Source organism: Medicago truncatula, chromosome 1 (genome assembly GCF_003473485.1).
Source record: "Medicago truncatula cultivar Jemalong A17 chromosome 1, MtrunA17r5.0-ANR, whole genome shotgun sequence".
Classification (NCBI taxonomy): Eukaryota; Viridiplantae; Streptophyta; class Magnoliopsida; order Fabales; family Fabaceae; genus Medicago; species Medicago truncatula.
The window spans coordinates 1,166,891-1,188,847 of record NC_053042.1 but is presented as its reverse complement, the minus strand read 5'-3'; the positions used below and the strand labels follow the sequence as shown (position 1 = coordinate 1,188,847).

At 30.5% G+C, this 21,957-nt stretch overlaps 2 protein-coding genes across 2 annotated transcripts; both read left to right on the top strand.

Annotated features, from left to right (window-relative positions):
- The first annotated feature begins 7,636 nt into the window (after positions 1-7,636).
- On the top strand, positions 7,637-9,599 carry LOC11429802 (uncharacterized). The gene is made up of 2 exons (XM_039831792.1): positions 7,637-7,974; positions 8,929-9,599. Exons 1-2 carry the CDS (start codon positions 7,807-7,809, stop codon positions 9,457-9,459), a joined length of 699 nt encoding a protein of 232 aa, XP_039687726.1. The 5' UTR covers positions 7,637-7,806; the 3' UTR covers positions 9,460-9,599.
- A 3,560-nt stretch (positions 9,600-13,159) lies between these two features.
- On the top strand, positions 13,160-16,866 carry LOC11425675 (26S proteasome non-ATPase regulatory subunit 11 homolog). The gene is made up of 2 exons (XM_003588551.4): positions 13,160-13,299; positions 15,349-16,866. The coding sequence occupies exon 2, from the start codon at positions 15,370-15,372 to the stop codon at positions 16,633-16,635; it is 1,266 nt and encodes a 421-aa protein (XP_003588599.1). The 5' UTR covers positions 13,160-13,299; positions 15,349-15,369; the 3' UTR covers positions 16,636-16,866.
- Positions 16,867-21,957: the final 5,091 nt, after the last annotated feature.

The window sequence follows — 21,957 nt, the reverse complement described above, 5'->3', positions numbered from 1 at the left end:
ATAATCGACCACCACCACGATGAGGGATAACAAACAGAGTACTCATATGCAAAAGATCCTAATATATTGTGGAACAAACTTAATGCACGATTTGGTCATCAGAGGAAAGTATTACTGCCCTAATTGATGGATCACACGAAAAAATTAAGGTTCCAAGATTATAAAAAGGTCATTGGTCTAAGGCGTGTAGGACACCAGAACATTTGTGTAAAAGATATAAGACATTTGTAGAGAAAAAGGAAAAGGAAGTAAATTTTAATGAAATTGAACCTGTTAATGATACTACTCACCTTAAGGCTGCTGATTTCGTTGAATGAGCAAACAAAATGAATATGCATTAAGTGATTACTTAAGAATATGTACATACTTATGAATATGTATGTTGTGTGACTTGTGAGATGTATTATTGTGTGGTGTAATGTGCAATGTTTCTATTATCTATATGAAATAGCGTTGATTTACTCTCTCTTTAATCTTATTTTTATTTTATTTTTAAGAAGGTTAAGCCCACCTAGATGATTTGTTTTCTTCTCTATAACCTAATTACCAAAAACAACATTTATTAATATTAATGATGAAAGAGCAACCTCGTTAACTTCTCTCTTTGAAAACTCAACATGAGAGTTGTTACAACTAAACTTAACTAGAGATTGACATTTCCTAATGATAAAACCAAATTCAGAAACATTATTATTATTTATTGGAGGCATCATCAGTTAAGTTACGGTCAAGATTGAACAAGTTTCTTAACAATTCTTTTGTCAATGACATTTCAATTTGTGCTAGCCTAGTGTGCACAAACTAAATTTAGCAAAGGATCTTTAAGAGGCATATTCTTATTCATGAATCTCTTCCATTTTTACAATTTGATTGATGAATTAGCTACCACGAGAATTGGGTGCTAAATGTTAGGTATAACTTGAGGGGCTGTGTTCAACTAAAGTAAAACCTTTTAAAATCGGAAATGTAACAAAATCTACAATCTAATGTAAATTAAAATGGATGATTTTGTGGGTTGTCTCTTCCTTTTGGGGCACTAGGAACACAGTGGATGCAGTTGGACATAATGCATGTATCCACTTATTGCAAAGGATTGTTGGCAATCCACTTCTTATGGCACCCCACTACGTACCTTTGGTTGATTGGACAACTCAAATCACTTTAAATTTTCATTGAATAATGTATATTTGATCTGTCTTATGTTTCTTTTGTTTTTACTTCAATATATTTATATTGATGATAAAAAGCTGTTATGTGAAAGTTATGCAAATGGAGTGACAAATATAAGCATGCTTTTTCTTAACCTTTAGCATGGCTTTGGAAATTTTATATGGATTCTATAGGACATTGTCCTCCTCAGCCATTATGCATATTCCACTATCCTTTTGTCAAAGATTCATTTGTCAGAAAATGACACAAAATGCAATCACATTTCTTTTTAAAAAAAAAATATATAAACAATCACATTCCTTATAAAATGAAACATGTTGGATTTTTATATCACTTCATGAATGCAGCAAGTTTATCATTATAAACTATAACAATGAATCCTTGTCAATCTTTTTTTCTTCTTAAACTTTTTTAGGGTTTTCCTTTGACCAACTTTTTTTAAAAGTAGGAGTTGAGTTACGGAATAAATAATGGATGTCTTTGTTTTTTCTTTACTTAAAAAATAATTGAGCCTTTGATAATAAAACAAAATCGCCATGTCGGTATTAAAACAAAGTTTTCTAAATTTCAATATTTGTGTTTGAGGGCATTATGATTATTATTGTATTAGTTTTTTTTTTTTTTTTTTTTTTTTTGCGTTGGTAGGGCGGTCCTTAATTAAAAAAGGTACTATATTAATCATTACTCTACCTCAAACTTTTTTTCTTGAGCAATACTCTACTTGAAAGTTAAAATTAGGTTATTGAACTAACATCATTAATAAGATATTCTTAAATAACAAAACGAGTTAACGAAAAAATATCCAAAATCCCGTACGGCTCTCCAAACTCGATCAACCAATTCATTAACTAATTATCGATTTATGGAAATGATCACCTTATGAAGAACTCTCTTAAGACGGTTTGCCAATATGCTAGCAATAATCATATACAATCCACCTACAAATAGAAATAGACATGCAATCACCAAAGTGCTTGAGCATTCATACTTTTGGAAATAAGAGCAATATAAAAGGTATACAATTAGGGTACATACCCCATACCTACAATTTTATGAAACAGCAATGATATATGAACAACCATTGGTGACAACTTCAATTTTCTCTATTTCTATTGGACAAAAATAATAGAGAGGGAAAAATGAAGAGAGAGAATAAAAACATAATGTGAATATGAGAGAGAAAGTTGTCAAAAAATTATTGCAAAATGAATGTACAAATATAATTTCTCTTTACGAAAATGCATGTATTCGAACTCATACTTGGGTGGGTAGCAACCTTAATATTTGTGGCTGACTCATTGGGTACCTTAATATTCGTACTTACTACATGCATTTTAACTAAAGTAAATTGATAGATCACAATATATCATATCATTTTAAGACAATTAGAAAATATTCAAAGCTCTTTAATATTGAATTATGAAAACTATGAAATAAATTATTTAACTTATAAAAAACTATATGCTCATATAAAGAATAAATTATAAAGAAAACATTTTAAATGATTAAATATTATAATAAAAATCTAAAGAGTCCTTATTTATTAATATTGTTACGGCTGCAGCAATTTAACCTAATTTTTTCCCGCTCATTTGCTTTATTAGGTTTGCAATTATTTAACCTAACAAATTCCATCTAAAAAAATGCATCGCACCAATTTCATTCTTATCCTCTTGCCTTTTTTTTTTTTTTTGAAGAAAATATTTTCTACACTTATTTGATGTTGCACGTTTGTTCTAGAAACTATGAGCATATCAATAATCATGTTTGATGCCTTCTATTTTATACTCTTTTTTTTCGGCTACCCTAATTTCCATGTAAACTTGGTTATATATACCCGAATTATTGATAGGATTACCGAATTTTCTTTTATAATATTTTCAGATTTCATACATTTTATGAAGTGTTTTATTTTATCTACAATGAATTATCACGTGTTATTTTTTCACCATTACCTATTATATATTGCATTTTATTATTCGTATGTCAATCCCTTTATAATAAACTCGAGCGGAGCATGAGTCAAAAATCTATTAATTCATAAACTTGCAAAGTTGTATATCCTCCAAACTGATATAAAAATTAGGGTTAAATGTATTGTTGTCCTCCGTCATTTAGAAGAATTCTTATTTATCTCCCTTAAACCAAAAAAATAAAATACTCCAAAAAAATCAATAGAAAAAACAAACAAAAAATAACTTAAAAATTATTAAATATGTTTTTTCCTTCTCACAACATCCCTACCACACCACCATCATCCCATAAATCACTACAACACCACATGATTAAATGCAGAAGTAATAAAAACCTAAAAAAGAAATTCAATCTGTAACTTGATAACAAAATTGAATCGCAAAATATGTCTCTCTCACTTCACCAACTCTCTCGCTTCTATATTTTCCGTCGCTAAAATATATCTATATCGCTTATCTCCATCACGATATATAGCCCTAAGAACCAGATTAAAACTTGTCATATTCGGAAAAATATTGAAATGTTCCATCTAAGCTAACAAACCAAGCAAATCAGAAACATAAGCACCAATAATTATATTAGCCCTAAGATAATGATTAAACAAATTAGCGTCAGGCTTATTAGGTTTTCCATTTTTATCCAAAGACCTAACCCAAGCTTCAAACATTTCCTTCAAAAGTTTGTGGAAATCATAGGTAAGAGAGTGAAGCGCACATAAAGTTGCCAATAAATATGATGTTTTTGGAATCAAGTTTTGCCAATTTTCGTTGTAGAGAGGGGATCCTGAAGTTGAATTTGATGGAAGAGAAAATGACGTTGGTGTGGGGTTCACAAGTTTGGGTTTTTGATTGAGATATGGGAATGTTGAGATGGTTTTGATTATGAGTTGGGTTTTGATTAGAAGAGACCGAGTTCGATATAGCATCGCCATTTATGATTCCATCGACGAAAAACTCAAGAGGGTGAAGTGTGGGTGTGTTTATGTTTGCTTTTTGTGTTTTGGTTTAACGACTTTAGGGTTTGCACGATTTGGATCGAAGTTATGTTTGATTTTTCTAATATAGTTTCAAATTGGAAAGGTTGTGATGGTGAATGATGAAATGAAATGGTACATATCATGAGTTGAAGGTGAGATGTGTGTTTTAAAGTTATGGAATGATTGTTCGTGTTTTTTTTATTTTTTTTTATTTTTCTTGGTTTGAGTTTGATGATGAAGATATGAAGAGGAGAGAGAAATTAAAAAATATTTAGTTTTTTATATATTTAAAAAAAAATGAGTTAGAAATGTCTCATATGTAAAAATTGTTGACTATGTGTGCTACATCATTTATTTTGTATAGTCAAATGCCTCAAAGATTTAAAAGAGAAGAAATATTGAAATTGAAAGGTGATAATTTAAACTGGGACACAAACCAGAATTCGTTCAAATGACAAAGTGCAAAAATGCATTTAACCCTAAACATTATACATCGTATTAATTATTTTGTCTCATGATCATAACTGAAGATTGAATTTTTTTTGCAATAGTTTGTATTATATGTGTCAATATCATCTTGATCCAGTGATAGTAATAGAAATTAAAATAGAAAAGATAAAAATTGCTAAACGAAACTCAAATTTATTTTTTATTACAAAAAAATAAATTTAGAGAACAGTTAGTAATTTTTACAAAATCAATCATTAACTTAAATATATCTTAACTATAAAATATTTTCATCAAACTCCAAAAAACTAAAACAAAAATCGGGCTAAATTATATATTTGATCTCTTGTTTTATTTTGTTGTTTGATTTTAATCTCATAATTAGTTTTTGTTACGTTTTAGTCCTGAGGGCGGACGGGAGGGGCGGTAGCTCAGGACACCATCTTTTAGGGGGCACCACAATTATTATTTTTATTTAGTAGTTAGTATTAAATAGTTATATTTGTTTTTAACTCCTTTAATTAATTCTATTAAAAATATGTTTTAAGAGAACTTTGATTTTCAATTAATCTTTTGCAACAAAAAACGCAAGAAGAAAGATATTCGGATAATTAAAACGGTACAACTTTATTGATTCGCACAGGACACCAAAAATCTTAGGACTGACTGTAAAACAAATAAGTCATCCTCACCATAGTAGTGTTGTCTTTCTTTATAGGTTTACCATGTTGTTCTTGATGGGATTCTCCTGCCTCTTCATATACAATACAACTCCTTATTGTGACCTATACAACTAAGTTTGCGACAGCACAACCTGCTCCTTCTAATCTCTTATTTGAAACCCTAGAATTCTTACATTAATATTTGAATAACCAATAATTATACATGCTATCAAGTTTTTATGATAAGCATCTTCATATCCCAAACTTGAGAAAACCTTAGCAAATCTGAATCTACTCCCCCTTGCGTTCCTTTACGTTGGAATAATGAGTTTTTGGAAGTTCTCATATTTTTTGAAGACTTTGTGCATCTCATTGGCCCCAAAATTGGCAGTGCGTACTAAGAAAAACTATGTAACCATGTCACATGTGTCTCATGCACTTTTTTTTTAGGCACATGTATATCTTTTAGCCGGAATTCCAACCTTAGACTTATTTGATGCGTCAAAAAATAACTTGATTAAATAATGATGGTTTAAAACCGTAAATGGTAAACCTAATAGAGAAATTAAAATGCCTATAACTTCATCATAACTATATTTTCTTAAAGAATACCCTATATCCGGTTGTGTAGCTATAGCTATACACACCACTAACGTGAAAGTTGTTACGGATTAAATGCATATATCTTAGTTAGTTTATTGAGACGTAAACCTAAGAATGAAGAGTTATATAGTTTAATGGGTTTGTCGTTAGTATAAAAGATGTTGAAGAAACGTAACTCTTAGTTGCTTGTAACCGCAAAACGGAGGCTTTAGGGTTATTATTAATAAAAAAAAACACGATTACGTTGTTGCTTTGAAATTCACACAATGGAATCGTGTGATTGTGTGTGTGTGTGTTGTTGTCAACCTTGTCACAATCAAAATCTTCTTATCTATGTGACGTCAAATGCGCCTTGTCAGAATCTCACTTTCCCTCCATTTTCCTAACAAAACTTTTTCAGTTTTCCACATCTCTATCACCCTTGCTTTATTTTAACTTAATTTTTGGTATTAACCCTCTATTTTCAAAAGAAATAATTCGGAGTTACGATGATCCTTAGTGATTTAGCAGAACCTATCGATGTAGTTTTTAAAAAATTATGATAGATTATCATGATTCTGATATATTCATTATTTTTTTTATCAAGCGATATATTCATTATGATACCAAATATACATTGAAATATAAATAATTTGTGGTGAACAAATTTTTCAAGCTAGAATCTAAACTTAAATTATCTCAAATGATTTCTTCATAACCTAAACTTATTAACCATTTAAAACTAACCACAATTGGTTATATATAACCTTGTTTTGTCACTTACATTTTCTAAACAATAGAGATCAATCTCTTGAAATAATTGATTTATTCAAATAATCTATCTATTTCACATGATACACTAATCAAAGATGAAACCACTGATTTGGTGAAAAACAACGTGACAAAGGTGATAAATAACTAATCACGACTATATTTGTGATTCATTTGTGATGGCAAGTCTCGTGAGATTCATCATTTCCGGGAAAAAAAATTAAACTTATTTCAATTGAGAAGTTTCCATAGTTTAGATATGATATAGCTATAAGTGCTATAAGTCCTCACAAGAATTACTCGTATACAAATAAAACATATAACAATAATAAAATAAAATATATATAACAATAAAAAAAATAGAGACACGTCATTATGAGTAATTAAGTTATGATTTTTTTTTTTTTTTTTTGTCAAGTAGCCTAGTGACTAGAGCTCACACAATTTAATTGTGAAGAAGTGGAGTGTCCGGGGTTCGAATCCCGGCTCCTGTATATAATATGCAATATCCCTACCAACTGAGCTAAGCTCACGGGGATAAGTTATGATATATTTAACCATGAATTTTTAAACTAGTATATGACTAAATGGAGATATTATAATTAATTTCTTCAATTCCATATAATTTTCTATTGCAATTTGATATGCCTAGAGGAGCCTGACTTGACCAGGTAGATTAGAAATATTTTGATTATTAGTAAATTTTGGATGTCTATTGGAGAATTTTGAAATATCTACAATTAAACAAAAGGATAAAGATAATCTACAATTTAACAAAAGGATAAAGATATTTACTATATCTATGTATATGCGTATATCATTACCAACTACAATTTTTTCTTAAAATGTTGAAATAATATTGGCAACAATAAAGAAGGCTTAAAGTTGAACTATATTGGAGGAAAAAGCATGTGACAAAAAGATGGGAAATATTTTCCACTCTCACATAGAAAATCATTGAAAAGTTTTGTAATTTAGCCAAAAAGTAAGGGTGGTTTTTTTATTCTTAACCTTGATTATTAAGACAAGAATTCAAAACAAGTCCACATACATCTTTCATTGATGTGAACACATATACATCGCCGTTGGTATTTGCCATATATATATAGTAGAGAAGTGTTACATACATTAACTCCAAAAACAAAATTTGCTTTGGCATAAAGAGAGTACAAGAGGAGGAATAAGAAGAATTATAACAAACTACCTATTAGGAGAAACACAAAGATGGAATGGAGGAAATGCTATTTGGATGTAATATTGGTTCCTTTGGCAATGCTAATTAGCATTGGTTACCATGTTTGGCTTTGGCATAAGGTTAGAACTCAACCACACACAACCATTGTTGGCATCAATGCTAGTGGTCGTAGAAATTGGGTTAATGCTATGATGAAGGTACTTATATATTCACTTTTCTAAAATTTAGTTTATTTACTATCCCTATAAATCTTTATCATTATGAATCATACTCTTTTACTTATTAAAAGTTTGATCATTGAATGTTATCCCCTTCACACCTTCTTCAAATGAAAAAAATGATCATTGTATCAATTACTTTTTTTTAACAATTACTTCAAGAAACCATATATTTTATGATGGTATTTTATTGATTTTATGATGGTACTTTTTATAAGTTGTAGATGCTTAAATTCTTTAACTATTTGGTAGATGTCCCATTTAGTTGTTTATTTCAGGACATTATTTTTCAATATCAAATTGTTGGGATGATTGATCACTAGCTTATCTCTAACCTAATCATGTTTAAGTTTACCATAGAGTATTTCCTTGAAGAATAAGAATTAATACCTATATATTGCATATTCCTTTTATATTTCTTTTCATCTAGCTTTTCCTAATTTATTCTTGTTCGTACAAGATAAAATGTCATTCTAACAACCAAACACAAAAGAAAGCAAAACAGAATGTTCTTTCTAAATGGTATAATTTGGTGAATATCCAATTCGAGTGGGTTGTTGTTAGACCAAGATAATGTGCATGCACAAATCCACTAACTAATGTAATAAAAATAATTTAAAGGATAAATTCTTAGATTTGTGCTACAAACTGTTTATATAAAGTTCTTTAACTTTTATTTTTGAATAAAATAAAGTTATTTAAATTAAATTTACACTGATCTTTACCAAATGACATATCAACACATCTTCTAAAACCACTACCTAGACATAGCTTTCAATCTCTCTTTTTATAATTAAGATAAATATAAAGTGACTTCTAAACCCTAGTTCTATAATAATATATCTTCAAAATAATACCATTAGGTTATAACAAATTATTGAACGTTATTTATGATGTGGTTATTATAACCCTTTTAAAATTTGATTATGACAGGACAATGAAAAGAAAAACATCCTAGCTGTGCAATCACTAAGGAACACAATAATGGGGGCAACCTTAATGGCCACAACCTCAATTTTACTATGTTCAGGTCTAGCAGCAGTTATAAGCAGCACATATAGTGTGAAAAAGCCACTAAATGATGCAATTTATGGAGCACATGGTGAATTCATGGTTGCACTAAAATATGTCTCACTCCTCACAATTTTCCTCTTCTCATTCTTTTGCCATTCACTTTCCATAAGGTTCATTAATCAAGTGAACATTTTAATAAATACACCACAAGACCCTATGTCACTTGTCACACCAGAATATATATTTGAAATTTTGGAGAAAGGTTTCATTTTAAATGCTGTTGGAAATAGGCTTTTCTATGCTGGACTTCCTTTGTTGCTATGGATTTTTGGTCCTGTTATGGTTTTCCTTTGCTCTCTTGCTATGGTTCCTGTGCTTTACAATCTTGATTTTGTGTACACTACTGGAAAGGGAAAGATGAATGTGGATCAAAAGGAGGATTATGTTTAAATAATTGTAATGTGTTTAATTAAATATATATGTAAGATTTGAGATTTTCTATATTGTAGTGACACTATATATATACAAAACAATTGTGGTGACCCTTTAAAGTTTTAATATTGTGACTGCAATTGTTGGTAAAAATTCTAAGAAACTTAAAGCTTTTTGTTCTAGAATTAGTTCATGCTTTTAGCATTTTTATGATATAAAAAAAATGTGTAACATGGTCATTGTAACATAAAAAGTTGCATTGTGTGTGACTTTTTTTCTTTCTTTCTTTCTTGTTATTGAATTGTTCTTAGTCAACATCTTCAACAAATTAAAATTTTCTTGATACAATGGTTTCCACTATATATGTTGAAGTGATTAGGATGATAATGATTATTTGATGTGAAAAGATATAAATTTTATTTTTAAGAAGAAAACAAAAATGAAAAAGTTTATGGCACTTGAAACTTCCAAGCACAAGCAAAAAAGTTCATTACTTACTCTTGCACTTAGTTTAATTTAGTAGTGGGTCATAAGTGGATTCATGACCTAATTTTGTGTTTAGATGGTATTCATTTCTATTTCTGTCATTATTGTTTTCATGTACTTTTTGTACCAGTTTTAAGAATCATTTTCTTCTCATCTCGTCCTGTTGTTTGGTCGCAAATCGGATATCCTTCACGCGCAACTGCGAATTCCTCGAGTTTTGTGGAACTCAGATGAATGTCAAACTCCTCATAAATTTTTTAATGTTGGTGTATGTCTAAGACTAAATTCGAACCTAAAATATTGATTGTGTTAGAAGAGATATTTATCATCTCATTTAAACGCTCTTAGACATTCTCCTCTAGTTTCAAAATTCTAACCGTCTATGGATAGTTTATAACCTCGTGCATAAATGAAGCTTTCCCAAAGTTTGGCGAAAATAATGTTGATTGTTGAATAAGGTAATGGATGAAAATAGAGTATGTAGATCTATTTAGCTATATAAAAAAAAGGGATGACCCAAAAAATGAAACTCAAAAATATAATATGGGCATTATAATAAAGTCTTACGTAATTACTAATTAATTAATTGTTTGGCAATGAGTTTGAAACCTAATTAACGGATTGCATTAACGTGTTGGTAATCGTATGCCAGCTCTATATGTTCTTTTATCTCTTTATTTTTGGTCTACCTAGTACCTGTCTATGCCTAAATCTAATGCAAACTTAATTTTATACTTTTATACTCATCAGAATTCGAATTTAGACAGTTATTATGCTTATGTTTGGTTTGATAGCAAAAGAATATTGATGTAGACTAAAATATTGTTATATACCAACCGTTTGATGTAGACTAATGAATATGAAAAAAAATAAAAAAAAAATTGAAGGAGAATATGAAAATTTATGAATTGAGTTGTAAACAATTTTGGAAATATAAACATTTTATACCTTTGGATTTGCAAATCTTGATGTGTAAAATTTTTAAAAATTGCATTTAACACTTTTGAATTGGTGGCCGATCCTCAAGTGTAAAAACTCCTGAAAATTTGTATTTACACATACAAATTGGACTATCAGTAGGTGTGAAAAATCTTGAAAAAATGCGAGATCTAGTATAAGATGTTAAATAATTTCATATCCTTCAGATTAACCAATTTAGAGAATGAAAAAAATTGACCAAAATAAAAGAATTTTGATAGCGTTCGAGAATGTGGGGGGTTTCTTAATTCTTTCATATTATTTGGTACCAAATATTTCAAGGATATAGGAAAACTAGCCGAAAGGTGAGGCTCTTAAAGTCCTTGTTTTAGGCTTTACCAATTTATATTTGCTTTATATTTAAGTTATACATACGTCTGAAACAAAATATGTGGTTCATTCCCCTCAAAAATAAGAATTATGTGGTCCCAATTTTAAAGCAAACGTTATTTGTCTTTACATTTCTAAAATACCACATATGATTCTAAAGTTCACTCTTTTGAATACGTCGACATAATAAAATAGTAGATTTAAGTGAACATTTGAGTAAAATTGGTTAGCACTTTAAGTGCAAACACATAGTAGTTTGGGCAGCGTTTTTCTTCATAGACAACAATAGACTGAGCCTTGTAGAAAGGAAGCATAATTTTAAAATGAAGGATTTGAAAGCAATAGGCATTTGAGAGATCAGAAACGAGTTGAAGCACCTTATGTTCGTTGGAAACAGGTGCACCAACATTAAACAATTGAATAGAAAGAGCACACAAGAATTTTTATTATCAAATAAGATGGTGAAGAGACGGCCTCAGGCTGTTTGTGCAGTAAAAGTCACACTCACACTCAATGATAGTATGGATATGGTACCATAAATCCACTGCAAAACTATGGTATCAAGACGTTTTCAAAGGATTGGGGTCAGTTTCTTTGAGAGAGGGAGAGGAAGAGTTAGGTTCGATGGTGTGGTCAAGAACCACCTCATAAAACTTTTAGTGTGAATTTTAAATATCTTGGACCATGTATTTTTATTGACTCTTTTCTATATGTGGAGTAATTTTAATGAAGTTTGTGATATTGTTGACAGTTAGGGCAGGATGAATGGGGCGATTAGTGGTGGTGATGGTGTCTTTGATTCTTTAGACAGTGGTGATGGTGTCTTTGATTCTTTAGAAAGTCGAGTGTGCTTATAATTTTAATTGAATTGAATGGATAAGTATTATTATTACTAACGTTCAGACGAGCATTCTATGCCTGTCTGTTAGCTTAATTTATCGTGCTAATGCGTATAAATTACCAACGATAGTTTTTATAAAATTTTGATTTTGAATAAAATATATGTATATATTTTGCACTATCATATTATAACAAATTATATTTATCTTTTTAATGACACCAACACTATAACATTCTTATAGACAAATTTTAAATGGTAATAAACTATACTTATATTTTTCAATGACACGAACAACATAAAAAATATACTATTATAAATGTTATATTTTTTAATGACACCAACCATATAACATCTTATTAGAAAAATTTGTATAATGTTATAATTGATAGCGAAAAAAGTCAGCTCAAAATCATGTATTTTCTTTATATATAGTATAGGTATAAATATAGTATAATTTTTTTACGATACCCACAATATAACATTATTATAGGACCCTTAAAAAAATGTAGCATCTATTATAACAATATTTGTTTAAGGGTATAATTGGAAAAATGAAAAGACAACCTAAGTCCTTTATTCTCTTTATATATAGTATAGAAGATAAGTACATATGTCATGTATACAAATTTTTTTAACATCATGTAAACTCTTACAAGTTGAGTTTATGAGTCGATTTTACTTAGGCAAACCGAGTTTGATGTAAATATCCGAGTTTGACAATCTATTCTTTCATAGTTTTCGTCTAACAATCACATAAGTATTTTAAACTTTATAAAAAGTTAATGCGGGAACAATTAGTAAAATTCATGATTAAACTCTTCATACCAACATATCATAGTTTTTCTTTTTCATATAAAACAATATTCATTCTTTCAAATATTTAAAATACATAAAATGATTTTTTTTGTAAATGTGACAAAATCAAAGTGACCAAAAAATCAATATAGCACAACTGATGAGAAAAAGTTCGAGCAGAGCATGCAAAGAGGGTGCAAAGAGTAAAGCCTAAACACAAAGTATGTGCAAATTTTAAAAAGAAAGTCCAATAGCAAAATGATAGAAAAGCCCAAAGTATTCTTCTTGTATTGAGCAACAAGCAAAGTTCTTCATTCTTCTTCACTCTCTCTCTCTCTCTCTCTCTGCATCTCAACACCAAAACCCTTTCTTTTGTTCTCGCTCGGTTACTATTATCACAAATTTCGCTCATCTTCCATTCAATCCAAGTATGTCACTTCATCGTTATTTTTTCGCTGTATGAGATTCTAGGTTTCTTAATTTCTGTGCAAATTTTGATATGGGTTTTGTTTATTTGGTTGCTGAATTGGGGAAAATTACGTGTCATTTGTATAGAAGCATGAAATTTTGTATTTTTGTGTTTTTGGTTTACTTGCGTAAGTGTTAATTTCAGTTTTAATTTGATTTTGCTTGTAACTGTGAGATAAGATTAAGTAGAAGTTTTTTAGGGTTTTTTGGTGGGTATTTGCTAAAGTTGGTGAGATTTGAATTTTTATTGATTATTGTGTTAGAGAAGCTATATTGAGAAGTTGGTTGTTTATAATGTGGAATGAGATTTTGATCAAATCAATTAATATATTGTTTTCAAGATTATGTGCAAAAGGTATTATTCTGTTGAGTTACAAATTTGAGTCTACCTCATTGAGCCTAAACCCAATTAATATATTGAAATATGTTGGTTCGTTTAGATCAAATAGCCTGCTGGGTTTAACTGAGTTGAGCTAGAGCCTAGTAATTAAGATTCGGCTCTTGGTGAGCTGAGCCTAAGCAAAACAAGCTCTGATTTGGCTCATATTTGCTCATTACTAAGCTCACAGTAGTTTTACATAATCACTAGAGTGCTAGTGGCGTGATTCATATTTCAAATCATCAAATGATGTGTGTATTTCTAATCCAGCTTAGGGAAAGCGGGCCTAATTGCCCATTTCCTTTATTGTGCGGATTTGGTTACCGTCCTTAGTCATTAAGCAATGTGGTGTTAAATAGGTATGGATGCTTACAATATTAGTAGGGATTTCCTTGGTCTCTTCTGCAATTTCTGAAAACGGTAGTGTTGACAACTGTTGTGATTGCCTTCAAGAGATAAGTTATACTTGTGTTGCCTCATGTCAGTGCTCTCTGTGTTATCTTTTAATGATTCTAATTAACTTTCTTTCAATTATTGCACCCAGATCATATGTATGATGTATGCCTATGTTTGTAACATGATATGTAGATTTCTAAACATTAACATGTTGTGCTTGGAACAAAAACTTTTCTTTCCTTTTCTATGAGAGTTAGGTTTCATACATGTTTGCGTCAAATAAATAGACAACTTTAAATTATTTATCCATTTAGTTGAACATTCAACATTCTAGTTGTTGAAATTCATTTGCACAATATAATTTAGTTTTGGTCAATGATTCATGGTCGGTCACGTGTCCAGCGAAGGCTAATCTGTTTTTCTGTGCTGTCTACTCGTAAATAAAAAGGAATTTGAGTCCTCTAACTATCTGAGTTTTTCTTGTGGTATGGTTATACACAGATAGACATAGATGAGAATCTCTGGTAAAATTTGTGAGGCTGTGTACTTGAATTTAGATCTCCCTTTGCCGTATCTTGTGTCACCCGCTTTTGTCACTTGACAAACCCAAAACAGAAAACCAAATCTGATTAGACTACCCGTTCTCTTGACATTGATGAGTTAGTTTGACTGTTTGAAATTGTATTTTCATTATGTACCGCACATTATTTTCTCAGCATGCCTGGTATAGCAGTATAATACATGTAGAGATGGAAAAAGACACCTTTACAATTTCTGTTTCAAATTTATATCAACATTCGTTTTGTACTTTTATTTATTGCTGTATAAAACCAAAGTAAAACCATGAAGTTTACTTTTCAATTTTGATAGATCTTATTGCTGATAGTTATACATTTACCTTCTTTTCCTTTGTATATTTGGTATTACAGTTACTTAAAGTTTAATTGTCTGTTTGCTGTTGTGAATTTGTGTCTTGAGTTGTTTAATTGTAAGTGTCATGATTTGTCAGTAGTGTTAATGGGTTTGCAAGGTTTGGGGATCTTCTTCCTCTTTAACTAGGTTCGAAGCTTGGTGCAAGTTCATGTGTTTCTATCCATGTCTCCCATGATCATCTAATGGAATTTGACCTGCATCGCCTTCTCTTACACTATATCTTTCACTCAATAATTGATTGTAATGCACAACTTGTTGGCTTTCAGGTTTCTCTCCATTGACAAAATGTATTTTTTTGCAGAACTTTGTCCTAGCTGCAGCCATGTCTTCTTTCCTTCCTGCCACAACAGAGTCTATTGCTCAGGCATTGGAGGCTAAAGACCCATCTGAGTCTATCTCCATTCTTTATCGTGTGCTTGGTGATCCTTCTTCATCCCCTGATGCTCTGCGCATGAAAGAGCAGGCTATCACAAACCTCACCGACCTTCTCAGGCAAGAGAATAGGGCAGAAGATCTGCGCAGCCTTCTCACTCAGTTGAGGTCATTCTTTTCCTTGATTCCCAAGGCAAAAACTGCAAAGATTGTGAGGGGAATAATTGATTCTGTTGCTAAAATACCAGGGACATCTGAGTTACAAATTTCACTATGCAAAGAAATGGTGCAATGGACTCGCGATGAAAAGCGTACCTTTCTGAGGCAGCGAATTGAGGCAAGGCTTGCTACTCTTCTGATGGAAAGTAAGGAATATTCACAAGCTTTGACTCTCCTTAGTGGCTTGGTCAAAGAGGTTAGAAGGCTAGATGACAAACTCCTACTTGTAGACATAGACTTGCTTGAAAGCAAGCTACACTTCTCCTTAAAAAATCTTCCCAAAGCAAAAGCTGCCCTCACAGCTGCAAGAACAGCTGCAAATGCTATTTATGTTCCACCAGCTCAACAAGGTGCCATAGATTTGCAGAGTGGGATTCTTCATGCTGAAGAGAAAGATTACAAAACTGCATACAGTTATTTCTTTGAAGCTTTTGAGTCTTTCAATGCTCTTGAAGATCCCAAAGCTGTCTTTAGCCTGAAATACATGTTGCTGTGTAAGATCATGGTTAGTCAAGCCGATGATGTGGCTGGAATCATATCCTCTAAAGCAGGCCTGCAATATCTTGGACCTGATCTGGATGCAATGAAAGCTGTTGCAGATGCTCATTCCAAAAGATCCCTGAAATTGTTTGAAACTGCTTTACGAGACTTCAAGGCACAGTTGGGTGATGATCCAATTGTTCATAGGCACTTGACATCCCTGTATGATACCCTTCTGGAGCAGAATCTTTGCAGATTGATTGAACCATTCTCAAGGGTTGAAATTGCACATATTGCTGAACTTATTGAGCTTCCCATTGATCACGTGGAGCGAAAGATGTCTCAGATGATTTTGGACAAGAAATTCGCCGGGACATTGGATCAAGGTGCTGGATGCCTTGTCATCTTTGACGATCCTAAAACTGATGCTATATATCCTGCAACTTTAGAGACCATTTCTAATGTTGGGAAAGTCGTGGACAGTCTTTTTGTTAGGTCTGCCAAGATAATGACATGAGATCTCCATCTTGTCTTCATTTGACATTTGAGTAATTGATACTTCTGTTGCTTTCTTACTGATGAGATGAGAAGGATAGCATTTGTTTAGTTTCTGAATTTGTAAAATTCAAAGAGATTTGTAGTTTTTGAATCTGTTTATCACTAAACCATGTCTGGTGTGGCCTTTGGATTGATCATGTGTTTTTTGTTCTTGAAAATTAAATGCATGCAAGCGTTGGTATCGAAGATATATGTTGGTCGCTTTTTTGCATCCCTTTTTTAAAACTTAATTTTGGAATTCAATTATGATGGGTTTGAGATTTTAGTTTCTGATTTTATTTTCTTAACTATGTTTGTTGAACTTATTATGATGCTCTTGCAAAGCATGGTTTGTCTCTCAATGGTGTTGCGCACATTTTAAATCTTCCTTCAAATTTTATTTCATTTGATACGTTGGATAATAACTCTAGAATTGTTTACTTGAGGTTTTAAATTTGGTTGTGTTTGGGGCTAACCCCCTTTTGTTCACAAAAAATAAAAAGGAAAAAGAATCATATGTATTTTGAAATTTTAGTTTATGAAACAAAATGCTATTTAATTTTTTCAAGTTTCGTTGAATTTTAAAGATAATGTTGGAGGAGTTGTGTTATATGTACAACCAAAATTGAATAACTAATGCAACACCCTTTAATAATGTAAGAAGAAACGCAAATCAAAATTATTAAAAATATATTAAAAAATTACAAAAGAGTTGTTGGTTATACTAAAATGATGTTCATATATCATTACTCAAATTATTAATATGTGCATCAATCAAATCACACTAAATAGATATTTTTGACAATATTTAGAACAAAACCTACCAAAAATAAAATGTTATCATAACGTGATTTGAATAGATGTTAAGGTAAAAGGTTTTACACTCTAAACAAGTTAATCAATCATGCAGTTGGCTTTTGAAAACTCTACACGTGCTATCTCCATCTAGTCCATCCCTAACTAGCAGATAGCAATTGTGTCGTTGGACATTAAATTAGGAATCGCGCAATCCTAAAATATATGACTTGACTTCTAAAGTACGAAATCATATAAATTATTAAAAAAGTTTTGACAAAAATAAACGATATTCATTCTTTTAAATCGATAGAATACATCAATATAATATAAATTCAAAGTTGCTAAAACAAAAATAATAAATATGCAAATAAACTCACAACATCCGTGTTAATAACAATCGAATATATATACTTACAAATATGACTATACACAAGTCTCCGTAATACTGATATTTTCTTATCTGCATCGTTGATGACACCAAAGTTATTGATTAAATTTACACTTGATTAAAGTTTAACTTTTAATCTGAATCAAATAAACAACGTATTAAAACTGTATTTGGTGTGACTATAACCGAAATACATTTTTCCTATTTTTTTTTTACATACGAAGAATTTAGATAGGTGATTTTGGGTCAAAATTAACTTTAAATCATCCATCTTCGACAGAGAAAGAAGAAGAAACATAGTGACAACTAAGGTTTAGAAAGAAAACAACTTAGTCAGTTTTGTTTAATTGAATTTTCAATCAACTGTCATCTTAAATTTAAATAGAATTTCATGTAGTTTTCATTTAGGTGAGTGATTAAGCCATTTTCTTTATACTTGAAATAGTAAAACAACCTTTACACAACCGACAATTTCACTAAGAGTTAGGATTTTTTTGGAGATTTTTTTTTTTCTTTTCAAAAAGCTTAGTGACGAATTTTACTCACACAAAAGGTTAAGAAGCAGAGAAGTGTTGAATCTAATTTAATCTCAACATATCAAATATTTTTACAATCTTTAAACATTTAGGACACACTTACAAGACTAAGAGTTGAAGAAAGAATTTAAATTTAATTGTGAGTGAACTTAATCAACTCAATTAATTAGGTACACTTTTCTTTCTTCTCTTCAATAATGGAAAAATGTGCTAGTCAAAACTCAAAATGATACGAAAGTAATTGATCAATGATCACATAATTTCTAAGGAGGACCATTTAGGTGAACCAGTCTAGTTTAAAGCTCAAAAATATGTCAATAAGCTATATACTCAGTCTAGTGACTTAGTTTGGACCCTAAAAGCCTAGTGATGCAGACATTTTGTGATTATGTTATTTTTAATATAGATTTTATTATGATTAGATTATTATGTTATTTGAGGTGTCGATATCTTCTCCTTTTGGCCTTCAGTAAAATCTATAATTTTAATAAATTATATTTTATTTAGATTCAGTAGAACTTATTTTATATAATTATAGATTAGGTAGAATTGATTTAGAAGCTTCTATAGTTTTACTAACTTTCAAGTTGTATTTTTAATATTTCAAACGGTCTTTAAATCTCATAGTTGTAAATTGTAAACTTTATTCTTTCTCTAATAAAAATAGAAAGAAAATACAGCCACTCTATCGTTAGAGACATAGATAAATTTGGTTGAACCATGCTATCAAACATCATCTTGCTCTTTCTAAAGATGGTCTCACACCCTTCATATTCTCAATGAAATTGTAATTGTACAAAAAAAGTAACAATTTAAATTGGTTCTATTTTATCTCCTTCATTAAACAAACCATATTGCATTTTCTTGCAAGCTTAGTGTGTCTTTATGTGCCACCCAAATATAAGATATAAGTCTTTCTGCTTTAAACAAATTAATAGCGAAATGTATGGTTCATAGATAAGAAAAATCAACAATAAAGAAATTGATCACACATTAAAAAAGCCGTCATGGATGGAATGGTAACAGTTTGATACTATTATTAATTTTGATCGTGGAGTCTCAAACCAATGATAAAATTATTTAAACATGATTTAGAAAATGTGACATGTAACTGTGTGTGTTTTAGTATAGTGCATATGAATATGTGATAGAGTTTGAGAAGTATTTGATATATGATCCTAACCATGAATCGAAAATGACAAGTTTTCACTTAAAGTTATCAAATTCAAATTGAACACTCCAAGTATCAACTACCTAGCTGATTTAATTCATATACACATGTGTGTAAATGATCACATCACTCATTCAGTTTTTCAAAATTGAGGAGGGCTAGTTTAATTGTAAGCTTAAGTAAGCTATTATTTTAGGTTCAATATATCTAACTTTATAACCTACATAATCTACTAATTTTACGACTTCATACCATACAAACATTGTGTACATGAAGTAATTTGCTCATTTTAGGGTGTTAGACAATTTGGTCTCCAACTCACCTTATGTTAAGCCAAACTTAATTATAGGTGTTAGACAATTTGGTCTCCAACTTTTAGATACAAAATTTGATTCACTAGTTTCTGTACAATTTGTTTCTAATTTTATCCATATTCTTATAACTAATAGAGTTGGCTTCTTATTACAATAGATGAAAAATACCTCAATATGCTTGTTATTTTTTAAGTGAAACGTAAGCAACATTTATTCAATTTTTTTTCTTCAATATTCACACTATTATTTTTGTTTTATACTAACTAATCCGAGGGACCAATTCCACTGCCCACTTGCAAGGGCCCTGTTCTAAGTCAGAGCAAAGCTCTGTATGGACTTGTCCACCGAAATTGGCACTAGAGAGATTCGAACCTAAGACCTTGAGAGGAGCACACTCCAAGATCTCAAGCCAACCACTAGGTCAACCCCAAATGGGTTAACATTCACACTATTATTGAATAAAGTTCATGTCAAACCTATCATATTAAAAATGGATATCACATAAAGTAGTGCTCCTCCGAATGATTTTCGTCCAATAAGAATAGGCACCACATAAAACAGCACCCCTCTGTATGATTTTAGTCCAATGAAAGAGTGAATACTGAGAAAAATTATTGCTACTCTTTTATTAATACACTATTGCTTGATCATTTTGATCAAAATGTCGTTTATTCTAGCATGGAATGAAGCTATTTCAACAACAACAAAAAGTATAATTAGTTCAAAAAGTTTGGTATATTGAGTGATGATGATAACACAAATAATGAAGGCTTTCCTTTTTCCTTAGTTTAAAAATAAAAACAAAAACATAACCACGTTTACAACTTTTTATTTGTTTACAAGGTTTGGTGCTTGTCCCAATCAATCACCATTACTTTAATAAGAACTTACACATTAAGAAACCTACTTTTAATTGATCAAACACTAGTTGCCACTCTTTCTTTACCTTTGAATGATGCCATTCCATTGTCTCATAAGCCACATCCAAGATGGGGAAAATGCCTTTAATGCTTTTCCAAAAGTAAAAGTTTTTGCACGGTGGCTTTGTGAGAGTTTGGAATTTGTACCTCGTCTCATTGAGTGGTTCCTATAACAATTATTTTAATGGCACAATGCTTTCTTAGATTTGTACCCATTGTATGTTGCTTAACCACTTTGTCACTTTGTTATGTGAACTTTTTGCATCATTAAATCTTTGATTGCCAACTGTGGTTAATAGGATTCTTAATATTATTGCTACCAAATACTTTTTTAAAAAAAAATTAATTGACATGACATAGGTTTGTAAAAGTAAACTAAAGACAAAACCTAATGTCTTTTTCTTTTTAATGTGACCCAACTTTTGAAAGTTTCATTTTTCAATTTTAAAATAAAATAAAATTAGTAGTGTACTTTGCTCTAGAATAAACTTCAATTTTTCTTTGAATTTATGACTCTTCACTTGGAAAATTTTGAGATGTGTTAGGGAGGTTGTCTATTTTTTGTAGACCATAACTCCAATAATTATACGTTTTTTTAATATTTATTTATGGGGGATAGGTATGGCAGCTCTATTATTTTTATTAATTAAGAATGTATACAAGAATATTATGGGAGAGCTTTCCAGTATTGCACCACGTGATTATTCAAGATCACGCATGTTTTTGGAACTCTTCTCTGCCAACTTACTTACCTAAATTTGATCTTTTATAAGACAATTTTTAGGTTGAAGAATTGTAATATATAGTTTACGGTGAATTGATGTTTAAAACTCTACCAACGATAATCGATATTATATTTTAGATGTAGAGTCATTCATGGTATTCTTCATGCTCACAACTGAGACGATGATTTAATTAGCATCGATAAAATAAAAATAAAAACCAGAATATAACATGTACTCATTTACTCTTGTTTTTGTCAAATCAACACAAATCAAGTCGTTGTCTCGATCTTAAGAATGTAGAAGACTCTTAAGTAATAATTAATCTATTGTCAAGATCTCTTAATGTTTTTCTCACATCAATCTATCGTCGACTACATGAGACACTTCCATACCCTAGCAATTGTCCTTTTATTACAATGCTTGTGTTTGGAAATGTGATAGAAATCCATC